Consider the following 14,153-nt stretch of genomic DNA (forward strand, 5'->3'; position numbering starts at 1 on the left):
GGCTGGGGGAGTGGGCGGGGTCAGCGGAGGTCCCCCCCACAGTCCCTTCTTCCCTCCTCCAGCCCCTGGACCCCTTACTCTCTGGCACCGGAGCCCTGGTGCTGAAAGCGGCCTGGCCGGCTGTGTGTTTCAGCACCAGGGCTAGAGGCCAACCATAGATTCATAGATGTTAGGGTTGGAAGGGACCTCAATAGATCATCGAGTCCGACCCCCTGCATAGGCAGGAAAGAGGGCTGGGTCTATGTCCCCAGCCAGATGCCCATCTAACCTCCTCTTGAAGACCTCCAGGTTAGGGGAGAGCACCACCTCCTTGGGAGCCCATTCCAGATTTTGGCCACTCTAACTGTGAAGAAGTTCCTCCTAATGTCCAGTCTAAATTTGCTCTCTGCTAGCTTGTGGCCATTATTTCTTGTGCCCCCCAGGGGCGCCTTGGTGAGTAGAGCCTCACCAATTCCCTTCTGCACCCCCATGATGAATTTATAGGCAGCCACAAGGTCGCCTCTCAACCTTCTCTTGCGGAGGCTGAAGATGTCCAGGTGCCGTAGTCTCTCCTCGTAGGGCTTGGCCTCCAAGCCCTTAACCATACAAGTGGCCCTTCTCTGGACCCTCTCCAGGTTATCCACATCCCTCTTGAAGTGCGGTGCCCAAAACTGCATGCAGTACTCCAACTGCGGTCTGACCAGCGCCCGATAGAGGGGAAGTATCACATCCTTGGTTCTGTTCGTCATGCATCTGCTGATGCACGATAAAGTGCAGTTAGCTTTTATGATGACATCATCATACTGATGACTCATATTCATCTTGGAGTCCACTAGGACTCCAAGATCCCTTTTTGCTTCCGTGCTACCAAGCAGGTCATTTCCTAGGCAGTAGGTGTGCTGGACATTTTTCCTCCCTAGGTGCAGCACTTTGCATTTCTCCTTGTTGAACTGCATTCTATTGTTTTTGGCAGCCAGAGCGTCATATGGAGGCTGGGTCCTCCATAGAGCCTCAGGGAATGGTCAGGGACCATATCCTGCCCCACTTTTTTTATACTTCACTTTTTTTTAGACCCCTGGATATCCAGGGGTCACATTTTCTCCCCGAGCTGCATTTTTTTGTTCCCGCACATGCCTGTTGCCCCGCCTCAAAGGGGTTTGAGGAGGGGCAAGAGGCACGTGCTGGGTTGTGTGGACGCGCCTTGAGAGTCTAAAGGGTATAATCTAGTCAGCAGTGGCTGGAAGAGATGCAAGAAAAGAACCTAAGAGGAGGATGGATATTAGTAGATTTAAGTTAAGTTCAAAGCTACTCTGTACATAACCTCCTTGATGAGCATTTAATACAAGTTTAAATGCTCTTTGGGCCTGGACACACTATATATTTACACTAGTGTAAAGCATATTATTTTTGAAAATTGATGTAATGGACAGTGGGATCTGGAACTTAAGGGCAGCTTGAATATCAGTGAGGGCTTATAATAGTCTGCTTGCCTATTGCATATAGCCATTCTAGGATAGCTGTGGACATATGACACTTATACCACTGCATCTCACCCTGAGTTTCTCAGGGTAATTCTTTACCGCATTCCAGTAAGTTCATTGGCGCTGGCCTGTATGTCAGATATCTGTTTGGTGTTTACACTAGCATGAAGGCTGATTATACCAGTGCAAAGATATCAGACATCCAAGCCCATAAAGTCAGCTAGCAAAGAGGCCAAATTAAATAACTATGTGTAGGGTTAAGCACAGATAGTCAAAAAGCCTGAAGCTAAATCAATTCAGTCTTTGCAGCTTAGTTTAAACTGCACAGATTACATTGAAACAGAAGTGAACAGACATTTCCTTTTGATTCAGATAATACAGCCACATGCTTGCAGTGGCTCAGGCTGGAAGCCAGGGGTCACTAAAGCACAACTCTCTGGCTGTGTGTTCACTTCCTCTTCCTGCTGCTCAGAGGTCGGTGGGATTTGCATTCCAGAATTACAGCAGCAGGACTCTGCAGGGTTGCTCATCACTTCCTTTTTCTGCTTCCAGGTGCCCCTGGGATTTGTAGTCCACAGTTGCAGCCGGCATTAAGTTTGAATGGGGAAAGGGGTGTTTAACTCCCCTCCCTGGCCCCAGACCCAGGCCAGGGTTTGCTGGGGAGGGGGGCAATCCCTCCCCTATAGACTGGGGTGCATCCCTAGCTGGGCTTGCCCCCCACCCACTTGTCAGCCAGCCTTCACTGCTACAACTAGGGAGAGGAGGGGTGAGGCCAGCCTTCCTCTCTGGAGCAGACAGCACAGCCCAATGCGGGGCTGGAAAGTATATTGGGGGACTGTGATTTAACTTGAACCAGGATGATACTACATTTAATCAGGTTTATCTTAAACCAGTTTCAGCCATTTTGAAACTGGTTTATGTGCACTGAGCTCCTTTTCTGTTACAGGGTTAAACCAGCTTCTGATCAGTTAAACCAGTTTATATGTACCTTCTGTCCTTATCCTAGCAGAGTGAAACTTGCATTTAATTGGTTTTGAGTTTCACAGTGTGTAATGGTCTCAAAGGGGGAGCAAGTGAGCAAGATTCAGAAATGATGTATAATTGCTGCTCCTTTCACTAATGTAAATTCTCTTATGCCCATTGTACTTAATGCATGAGGTTGTTTAAAATGGGGTAGCCTATATGCAGAAGAACTGGAAGAAGTAGTAAGCTGGATTTACTCTAGACTTAACCTGGAATTTGGCCTGCAGTATGGAAGTTTTCCTTTTTTTTTTAAATTAAAAATTCGAATTTCATTCTGTTTTTTCTAGTGAAAATGAAACCAGTCAAATGTTATTGCAGATATTTCCTATTGTGTAAATACAGGGATGGGATGTAATTTTTGGATTTCCTTGTATAGTGACATTTTAACAATAGTAACATCTTTATAATCACTGATAAAAAACAAAGAAACAAACAAAAAAGCAAAATAAACAGAAGCCCTCCATTCTTGATATTTATACCATACTTATACCTGGAGATGCTAGTGATCCCCACTTAAACATTTTGTTGTTGTTGTTGTTGTTGCTAAACTGTACTTTTCAACACTAAATCTTTTCCTAATTGCCATTCTTTACAAACATCTTCGTTTTTGTTGCTTTTTTTTTTTTTTTTTTACCTATTCCGTAGGCCTGTGCGAGTCGGCAGCGATCTGATCTGGCTTCGGATCCAGTCGCTTCGGATGGCTGCGATCCGATCGGGAGCTCCGGACCAGGTTTCCGCCTCGATCTGGCCGAAGCGGCTCCGAAGCTTTGGAGCTGCCTCGGAGATCCGGCCGTAGGGTATAAGGGAGAATCAATGAAATATCTATAACTTTGTTGTTTTTTGTCCAATTTTGATGAATCTTGCAGGGATGGTAGCCTCTGCTGAGAGCATGAAACCTACCAAGTTTCAAGAAGATCGGTTTGGGGATTTGGGGGGAACTGCACCCCAAATTCTTGAAAGCCAAACTCATGTCAGGGCTGTGTGTTACACCACAGGGGGGTCAAAACTGCAGGGCTGGTAGCTCTTACTGAGGCCACAAAGCCTGCCAAGTTTCAAGGAGATAGGTGCAGAGGTTTGGGGGGAACTGCACCTCAAGCTGTGGACAAGCAAAACTTGTGACATGGGTGACACTATGTACGTTAAGGCACAGCGGGGTGACAGCTGCAGGGATGGTGGCCCCTGCTGCGACGCCTGCCAGCTGTGAAGGGTATCGGTGCAGAGGGGTTCTGGGGCCCTGCACCCCTAGCTGCTGACAGGCAAAACTTGTGCCAAGACTGTGTCTGTCTTGCGGCCCTTGATTGTCTGTATTGAGTGTTTCCTCTCCTTAGCCTGGTTTTGTAGGTGCTAATTGATGCTCGTTAAGTCGTTATGTAGTAGCTAGGTCCTGCGTATTGAGCTGGTCCCTGAGTCCCTGGTCCCTGAGTGAATCATGATTGATTGATTGATTGGTAACTGGGAACACAGTAGCTTAGCAGCCAGGCCTGCAGTAGTGTCTCCCGTCCCCGCCCCAAGACCGACACAGTCAGACAGTCCCACAGCACCCATGGCACCAGTTTTGCTTGTCCACAGCTTGTGGGGCAGTTCCCCCCAAACCCCTGCACCGATCTTCATGAAACTTGGCAGGCTTTGTGGCCTCAGCAAGAGCTACCAGCCCTGCAGTTTTTCACCCCACTATGTTGTAACGCCTAGATGTGACATGAGTTTTCCTTTCAAGAATTTGGGGTACAGTTCCTCCCAAACCCCTGCACTGATCTTCTTGGCAGGCTTCATTCTCTCTGCAGGGTCTACCATCCCTGAAAATTTCATCCAAATCGGACATAAAACAACAAAGTTATATATATTTTATTGTTTCCCCATTATACCCTATGACCGGATCTCCGAGGCGGCTCTGAACCACTTCGGGAAAAAGAACGAGGCAGCGCTTCCACACGGATGTGCTGCTTCGGACCCCAAAGAGTTCGAAGCTTCTCCGGATCCGAAGCTCTGTCTGAAGCCTGGCACAGCACTACTATTCCGTATGGCTCTTGCTCAGTTCACCAGTAAGTTCTCATTGTTTCCTCACTGGATTGCTCCATAAACATTTCTAAAAACAGATCCCTTTCATCCGTGTTTGTTTAAATGAATTGATGTCCAATATATGTATTTATCTGCCATCTACATAGCAACATATCATGTGAAGATAAACATTAATTTTGCTCCCTATTAGGTGCTATTTGTGTCAGTGACCTTTTTAGGAGAAACCTGGAACTCTGACTTCTTTCTGCTCCCTGCTATGCACCATCTATTCATTTAACATTGACATTTTCGCCAATCTCTTTTACAGTCTTTCCACTTCTGATGTCAGAGCACTTTCTTTGCCAGTTTGCTGTCTGAAAGGACATTTTTACTTCCATTCTTCTTTTTTACTTCTCCATATTAAAAAAAAAAAATCTTTAAATTCTTTGCTTGCTCACTTGTGATTTTTGCCTTTCTCTGTAGTTGTTGCCTTAATTTATTTAGCATATTTTGGCTATCTGGAAAGCAATAATATGGTTGTACAAGATAAAATATTTGTAAATTAAAAGATTATGGAAGTATTAAAAATAAATGTTCATTCACCTTTCAATTGATTGTAGATACTTTCTATTAGCTTTGCAGGTATTTTAGATAGATGAACACTTACCTTCCTAGCATTAAATATAATATCCCTCTGAGAATATACATGAATCAGATCTGATGAGTAATAAGGTTCCATTTTACATCATTGCTTTTCTATCAGCACTATTCAGGTTGGCATTAATAGAAGTTATTTATATCTTAGAATAACAGTGAAGAGGCAATGTCAACTAAGCTTAAGAACATCAGCTTACACTATAACTCAGGGTACTTATTGGAAGGCCACTTAACAAGTTTTGGTGAGCTATCAAGGGCCGCACGCAAAATCTTTAAAAAGATATAATTTAATAAATTATAGATAAAAACAAAGTATATGCTAAAAATCAAACATCTACTATAACATATTTTAATTTTATTTTAAAAAATTGTTCCGATTTATATATTTTTTTGAGCACTGTATGTAGAGGTGATTGCATAATAGCTCAAAATAAAGACTTACTCTTGTATATTCTGTGTGTGGAGGAGTGTGGGAGGTGTGTGTATGGGGAGATGGGTGTACATGTGTGTGGAGGTGATGTCCACAGTCTAGATCTTGGGCGCTAGCTAGAAGGTGGGGCGCAGGAGGACGCGGGCAGGGGGCATGTGCAGCAGAGCTCACCTGGGTGGCACAAGTGTAGGTACAGGTGCAGGTTTGGTCTGCCCCCCTCCCCACCCCCTGCATCAGGCCTATGGCTGCCCCTGCAGTGCTCCGCATATGGCCAACCCCTGCTCGTTCCCATCTGGGGGAGGCTGTGCTGCACTCCCACCCTGTACTTGCTGGATGGTCTTGGCCCTGGACAGCATGTGCAGCTTCTTGATGGGGTTGCTTATGGTGTGGCTGCAGCTGCCCCCAGCAATTCCTCCTCCTTCTCCTCTTCCTGCCCTTGCTGTGCTGCTTTAGGCAGGGGGGGGAGCTTCAGCCAGGTGGCTCCTGCCCCAGCATGTGGGGCTCTAGCTCCTGGCTGCCTTTCACCCTCTCAGCTGCCCACAGGTGGTTGCTCATTGCACCAGGTGGGCAGAGTGGGTGGAAGGCAGGCTGGGAGCTCGAAGTGGAGCCCCGCCCCTGCTCAGGCAAGAGCTGCCTAGCTACAGCTTTGCCCCTGCCTGGAGTGGCATAGCAGGGGCAGGAGGAGGAGCCACCAGAGGTGGGGGCAGCTGAGCAGTACCTAGGCAGCTGCACCAGGAGTAGCACCGCCAGGAAACTGTGTGCACTGGGTGGGGCTGGGGCCAGGGCTGGCAGGCGTGGGTGGGAGCACAGTGCAGGATGCCCGGGGCAGGAATGGGTGGGACTTGGCCCCATCTGGTGTGCCATGGGAGCATCCAGGGGCCGGATCCAATCAGTTGGTGGGCTGAATGCTGCCCATGGGTCATATTTTACCCACCCCTGCTCTTGTTCTGAATTGGCTTGATAGCATTATCAGGAGAATGCAGCACCCAAACTCTATTTCATTTCTTAAAAAAATTGAGTGAAATCTGTCCCCCTTTTTTTTCTTTCAAGATTCAAGCATGATAAATTAGATAGTAGCTACGGAGGGGAAGAGAGGAGGGTGGAAGCAAAGAGCAAAGCAAAGGTGTCTGTGTTACCTTTCAAGCAGCCTTCTGTATCTCCCTTTTGCATCAGAAGTTCAGGTGGAGACTCAGGCAAAAATGGGAGAGTGACAAGCTGCACTAATGCTGCAATTCCAGTGAGCGTTGTCAGTAATGGCCACAAGGATTCAGTTCCTAGAAGTTCCCTGGAGAATACATGTTGACGTAAGAACTAAAATGTCCTTTCCAAACAAGCAAAACCTGAAGAATGGCACTTTGTGCCCTAAAGCTTGTTCAACATCTCTTCCCAACTATAGAGTTGGTCCAGTAAAAGATATCATCAAAATAACCGATCCATGCTTTTTATATGTTTCCAGCACCGTCACATCTATAACAACACTCCAACCATCCCAAATGATTCAGAAAGAAGTGAGTTTTATCCAATATTCTTTGCTGGATAAACAGGAAGGCCAAATTAAACTGGAAGGGGTGGTAATGAATATAATAATAGAAAACCTAGACATTTAAATGAAAATAGATACCTTACTCTTACCTTAGTCCTGTCATTTGCCCTAAGAATTTGCCCATGGTTACAAAGACAGTGAAACTGGTGTTTATATATCCACGCAGCTGCTTAGGGGAAATTTCTCCCAGGAACTGGCCCTGTAAACAGCAACCCAGGCCTTGAAACAGGGGAAGAGACAACGTTTGTTTCACATAGAAGAATCACATAGAATTTACTATATATGCAGGATTGATTTATAATCTGGGCCCTTACAATCTTGTAGTATTTTTTCTGGGCAGCTTCTGTTTAGTATTTTTAGTACATTTAATACTTTGGGTTCTTTTCTTGGTTATTTGGTTCTTCTCTGGGATATTGTAAGGGTAATAACAGTTCAAGGACTTTCTCTGTAGCTATCTATGTATATCTTGATCAGGGGTGGGGGTAGCTGTTTTCCCTGCAGTTGAACCTGAAAATGTTTCCTCCATTTATATGTAGGGTCAATTTATAATCTGAAAACTATAATAGTCCTATGACCCCATATTTAAATGAATGTTAAAAGAAAGAAGATCAAAAGCTTTTTATTGTAAATTGTATTACCTAATTCCTTTGAAGTTCATAGTATGTCAAAGTGTTTTCTCTACATCTGGAATATTATATGCTAAATGTTCTTAAACAGTCAACTGTATTTCTTCTTTCTCTTTCTTAATTACTTTATTCCATAACGTATGGATATCAGTTGCCTCCTGACCCCCTATAAAAATGTAGTTAACTCATTCATTTTGTCACAGGGGGATATCGATCCTGTCATATGGTTTAGTTTTGCAAATCTAGGGCATCTCACCTATTGTGTATATATATAGAAGTTATACACAGCCTACCTGAATTAAAACCACAAAGGAAACGTCCAATCAAAATCATCTCAAAGGATTTTGCCATCTTACTGAAGCCCATGAGAATTGCAGCTGCTATCATGGTCAGGTTATTGTATATTAGGCATTTCTTTCTGTAACAGCACACAAGAGACTTGTATGAAATAGGGAACACCACCTCTGCTGCTTTCTTATAGTGTCCTCTTTTTATCCCTGAATATACTGAAAAATGATGTCTTGACACTGAATCCAAAATTTGCAAACGAGACCTAGTAGTTAGTAGGCTGTTTTTATATTTCTTAAATTGTGACCAAACTTAGTGTGATAGAAGCTTAAAGTGAATTTTCATTGTTTTCTAGGAGTTACTCAAGTGGTAAAGTATGGGCTGCAGTACAAGTTTTGCAAGAAAATTTCTTCCAAGATACACTTCCCAACAGATTAGATTTACCCGCTTGTGAATCTGTTCATCTGGTGGAAACTCTTTAGACTTTAGTTTTGAGATTTTAGTTTCAGCAAGGCGAGCCTGCACTATCCCTGCGTACCCATCCATGCTGTACTCAACAGCTCTTTCTGATCACAGCTGATGAAGGACCTCATTTAAAGGTTGCTTATTTTCTTCTCAACTGCCCTGCCTCCATCTTTTGTGCACACTTCAGTTAAACAACCTGTATCCTCTACTAGCATTTGAATGTGTCAGTCTTCCTTATTTCAAAAAAAAAGATTCTGAGCACTGGATCCTGAGATGGGTTTTGCCAGGATTCTTGATGACTTATGATCTTCATACTTGCTTCAATCATTTCATGTTTCATCTCCATTTATGTTGGTGTTGGTCAGCAAAAGGCAGCAGTCCTAGAATTATACTGCTTTGATGACCTGTCATTCTTTTTTATCTTTTTTTGCCTTTCATTCTTTTGTGGCTCCTCCAGCTCCATTTCTTATGCCTTCTCAGAGGACAAAGAACAATGTCAGCAGCTTCAGCATGGCAGGCTGACTTCATTCCTTATGCCAGTGTCAGTCCATAGTTTCATAGTTTCATAGTTTCAGGGTTGGAAGGGACCTAATAGATCTTCTAGCCCGACCCCCCGCCAGGGCGGGAGAACAACCCAAAAAAAACCACAACAAACCCTAAAAACAAAAACGGGACTCAAATGAGTCCAGCCAGGTAAGTATCCAGCCTCTTCTTAAAGATCCCCAGGGTAGGGGCCAGCACCACCTCCCTTGGAAGTTGGTTCCAGATCCTAGCCGCCCTGACTGTGAAGTAGTTTTTTCGGATGTCCAGTCTGTACCTCCTCTCCATCAACTTGTGCCCATTACTCCTTGTTATGCCAGCGGGGGCTAGGGGAAACAGCGTCTCCCCCAAACCCTTCTGGTTCCCCCTAGTGAGTATATAGACGGTCACCAGGTCCCCGCTCAGCCTTCTCTTGTGGAGGCTGAATAGGTTCAAGTCCCGCAGTCTCTCACTGTAGGGTCTGCCCTGTTGTCCCCGGATCATGCGGGTGGCCCTCCTCTGGACCCTCTCCATGTTGTCCACATCCCTCCTGAAATGGGGCGCACAGAACTGGACACAATACTCCAGCTGCGGCCTGACCAGCGTCGCATAGAGGGGGAGGATCACCTCCCTGGCTCTACTCGAGATGCACCTGTGGATGCACGACAAGGTCCGGTTAGCCCTGCCAACCATGACCTCGCATTGTCGGCCCATGTTCATCTTGGAGTCAATAATGACACCAAGATCCCTTTCCGCCTCCGTGCTCTCAAGTAGGGAGCTCCCCATCGTATAAGTGTGCTGCTGGTTCCTACTACCCAAGTGCAGCACCCTGCACTTGTCCGTATTGAAACGCATCCTGTTCCTGTCTGCCCACCCCTGTAACCTATCCAGATCCTTCTGCAATCTCTCTCTCCCTGCTAGCGTGCTCACCTCCCCCCAAATTTTGGTGTCATCAGCGAATTTAAACAGGTTGCTCTCCACCCCAACATCAAGATCGCTGATGAAGAAATTGAACAGCGCAGGCCCCAGGACCGAGCCCTGGGGGACTCCACTACCCACCTCCCCCCAAGGGCATATGATAGGAATAATTTAGGGGTTTTGTCTATTGTAACTGATACAGTGAGACTTGTAATATTGCTTTTTTGGTTTAAAAATTAAGATAGAAATTGGTCAAAATAATTGTTTCCTCTCCCTCCAAAATATCAACTTGTTGTCACTACCCCAATCTAAAATACATTTTGAGTAAAACAAAACACCTGTTTTTGGGCAGGGGGAAGATGGAGGTAATTTTATTGGTTTTTGTGTTTCCAATGCAGCGCAAAATATTGAAGAAAGCCCTTTCCAGGAAGTAGTCAAAATGTTTTACAAAGCATTTATATATTCTATTCCTCCTTTCCTTCATTGAATCTTCCTTAATTCTATGTATTTTATTGATACCCCAACTTCCCCTTTCTCTGTCACTTTTCTGAAATAACAAAGCTATCCATCTCATTTATAACTAAAATCTGGATATCATCTTCAGCTTAGCTCCCCCTATCTCATATCTCAACTCAGAATATGCCTAAATCTTGGCGATGATATGTATACAGCATTTCTAAGACTTAGATTTTCCTTCTCATCCACTAAGGTGAAGTGGGCCTGGATGTGAGATTTGCATTGCAGTTTGATTCCCTCATTTCTCTTCCTCCTCTTTATTCACAATCTGCATTTAAAATAATGCAAATAATGCATAATAAAATGTCCCTTTGACTCCATCTAAAATGCTGCTTCAGTAGTAATATTTCTTCCTCAAGTTGCTTGAATCACATCACACTTAAAACTTTTATGGATCCTTTAGAATCGTAGAGAAGTAGGAACCGAAGGAACCTCCATAGATCATCTAGTCCAGTGGCTACCAACCAGTGGATCTCGATCCACCGGTAGATCTCGGAGCCTCTTGAGATAGATCTTAGAGCCTCTTGGAGTTGATCTAAGGCTGGGGTGGGGGGGCTGAGTGCCTATGTTCATGCACTCATGTGCCCCAGCCCAGCAGGTCAGTCCATCAGGGTGGGAAGGGGCAGGGGCTAGATTGTGGCCCCTGTGTGAGGGATAGTGTAGCAGAAGCAGGAGCAGGGTAAGTTGAGTGAGGCCCTGGCTGGGTGGGACTTACCTGCTGGGGAGGTGCACCCAAATAAATTTTACTCCCTCTGCCTCAATCTGAGCCCCCCTCCTTCCCTTCCCACAGACTTACCTGCTGGGTGGAGGGAGGGGAGTGGTGGCAGCAGCACATGTTAGATCTTGGGTTGCTTTTAAATGCCAAAGGTAATCTCCTACTTAAAAAGGTTGGAGACCACTAATTTATTCAACCCCCTGCCTGAGGCAATATTATCCCAGTCCAAATCCATTGTCTAACCTATTAGCAAAATCTTCACAGTCAACCCTGAGACAATCGCAAGACTGCAACCTAACTAGCCACAGGTAAAGCAGAGGGAACACAGCAACCAACATCCTGCTGTTAGAAAAGGTTGTTAAAATATACTCAAGGGGAGTGTCCAGAGGAGTGGGGACATGCACTGTGCAGCACTGAGCACCTGTCTACAGCTCTGTGCATGACACACACCACAGATGCAGGCATTCCCCACACTACTACATCACTGTTCAGGGTGAGAGGGGTTTGACCCTGGGAGATCCAGGAACTGCCTTCTCTATCCCGCCTGTACAGCCTATAGCCCCTAATGTTAACTGCCCAGTCATGGGACGAGTCCCACCACGTCTCTGTTAAACGTCTCTGTCCAAAAAAGAAGATTGGGTAATTTTCCCTTGTGGCGTTTAATTACCTTGGGGGCATGACTCCTCTCTTTACAGAAGGACTACCAAATCTGACTTGTAGAAATCCCATGAATTCTTTGCCCCCTCAAGAATTCATTAAAATTCAACAATGGAAGGAAACATGCTACTGGAAGTTTAATATCCCCCAGGGGAAAAATGTCATGTGGCCCATACTGTCAATGAGAGAAGAAAAGATTTTAAGTAGATACTTTCTCAAATTTACACATAGTCATCCTTAACCTGGGAGGTCTGTTTTTCTTATTTTTAGGATGGTGATGCAGGCACATTTTAAATGGTTTCTAAACACAATACTGAACTTTTGCCTCAGAAGTCATCTTCCTAAAATCTTCAAATACGGGAAATCTAAGCAAAAATCCTGTCCCATAAGTTTGATGTAAATATATGTATTAGGCTTTATTTGAAATCAGCTAAAGCCCTGGAGTTCCACATAACCTCTGTTTCATGTCATACTGGCTCAGTAGCTCTGCTTTGTCAGAGAACCAAGTGCACCTAACTGGTTGAATCTCTTGCTGCTATATCTGGACTATCCTGTAGCTGCAAAGTCAGGTTGAATCAAGTTTGACACAAGGTAAATTTGCTGTGCTATCATTCTAGTAGCAAGCAAGCTATCAATGATATCCAAAAAGTATTTAGAGCAGCTATGTTTGTATGGGGCGTGGGTGGCTACTTCAAGCACTGTTGCTTAGATTGCATTGCCAGAGAAGTGTCAAGGTTAAATAAGATTATATAGCCTCTTTGTGAGTAAAGTAGGATCCATAAAAGTCTTCTGCCTTCTAGAATTTTTTATTTTTTGGGATGTCTTTTTTTTTTTTTCTTTTTGCAGCTTATTTATATTTTGAGTCCTGTGTATTTTATCTCTGCATATGCATTTTTTTAAAACTAGAAAGCTCACAAGAATCATCTTATCTTCCATCTCATAAAAATCTGTTAATCTTCAAAGCAGTGTACACAGTGAATATATTTCAATTTTTAAAAATTTCTTGTTCTGTTTTCCACTGTAAAAAGGGCAGAAGTCCAGAACAATAGATAGTTCCTGTGTTACACTGCAGGGATAGATCTTTACAATTTGTGAGACTGGACTCTTCCCATTTTGGTGTTTGAAAAGTTACAGGCCCAAAAGTGGGTGACTGCCTATGATGTGTAAATAATTTCCCCTTGGTCATTTCATGTGTACAAATTAAGATTATCAAATAAAGGCAAGTATAATAAACTCAGTTGAGTTATATAGAAACTAAGGATCCCTCTGTATATTTTTTATTAATGGACAATAATGTTCTTGCCAATACATTTAGGATGTTCTCCATTTTTTAAAATTATCCTTGTAACCCTTTGGGTCAGGGAGGATTAATCAGGAGCCCCTTTAGAGCAAGCAAGTCAGTGCCTTTCTTGAGTTGACTGATATGATGGAAAGTCAAACAACACAAAGTATTCCCTTCAAGAAGCTGACTGACCTGCTGTTGCACCACTAAGATTAATCAAAATCTAGTTTCCTGTATGAGTGTACAGAGCACAAGAACTAAGTTCACAACCTCTCTCATTTTTAATTTACTTATCATCAAAGACATTAATCAGTATAATGGATTGAACACATGGACAGAGAGAACTGTCTTTGAAATATATAAAATGAAGTTAATGGGGTAGATAGGATGAAATTATGGCTGCGTATCTAGGAACATTGACTTTTCTTCCCTTCCATAAGGACTGTTTTCTCCAAATCACCCAGGATTTTCTATCCTGTCATATAGAACAGTTCTTAAAATGCTTTTTACTAGATACAGACTTTCCATATTTTGTGGACAGGGATCTTGAACTGATGGTTCCCAAGAGCCCCCCAATGCTAATAGCAGAGACAATGGATGACCACAGTAATGTGAGGCTCTGCTCATCAATGAAAGAGTGGTATCGTTCCTGCCAGGTCTCATTGATGAATTTCTTGATGTGCTGAAGAGAAAAAAAATGGTGGAGAGAGATTTTCACTACCAGTTACTGATCCTTGGGTATTTTCCTTATATTTTAAATTTCCTAGTAAATATTATAGCCTACTTTGAACCAATTGCACTCATACTCTCAATAGTCTTCCTTAGGGAAATTGGTAGGGGATATATAGTTACATATTAAGAATAGCCAAATCATGTGTCTGCATATTTGAGTAAAAGCTTTTTGCAGCTAATCTCCTGTTCTTTTAAAACTGCTTGTTGTCCTGTATTGATTTTGCTTAAATACCCTCCCACAGGGCTGTACAAACTGCTCAGGACATAATAAGGACAGGAAGAATCAGGAACAGAATTTTAAGTTGCCTTGAAGACTGTCCCAAAGCA

General features: G+C 43.8%; 1 protein-coding gene across 1 annotated transcript in view; it reads right to left on the reverse strand.

Moving 5' to 3' along the window:
- LOC106721963 (solute carrier family 2, facilitated glucose transporter member 11-like) overlaps nt 1–14,153 on the reverse strand; it is a 30,905-nt gene that overhangs the window by 11,141 nt on the left and 5,611 nt on the right. The window contains 5 exon segments of the mRNA XM_025199293.1: nt 5,146–5,195; nt 6,702–6,850; nt 7,198–7,327; nt 8,028–8,152; nt 13,616–13,776. Coding sequence (XP_025055078.1) covers nt 5,146–5,195; nt 6,702–6,850; nt 7,198–7,327; nt 8,028–8,152; nt 13,616–13,776 — 615 coding nt within the window.

This window comes from Alligator sinensis, unplaced genomic scaffold (genome assembly GCF_000455745.1).
Source record: "Alligator sinensis unplaced genomic scaffold, ASM45574v1 scaffold505_1, whole genome shotgun sequence".
In the NCBI taxonomy this organism is placed as follows: Eukaryota; Metazoa; Chordata; order Crocodylia; family Alligatoridae; genus Alligator; species Alligator sinensis.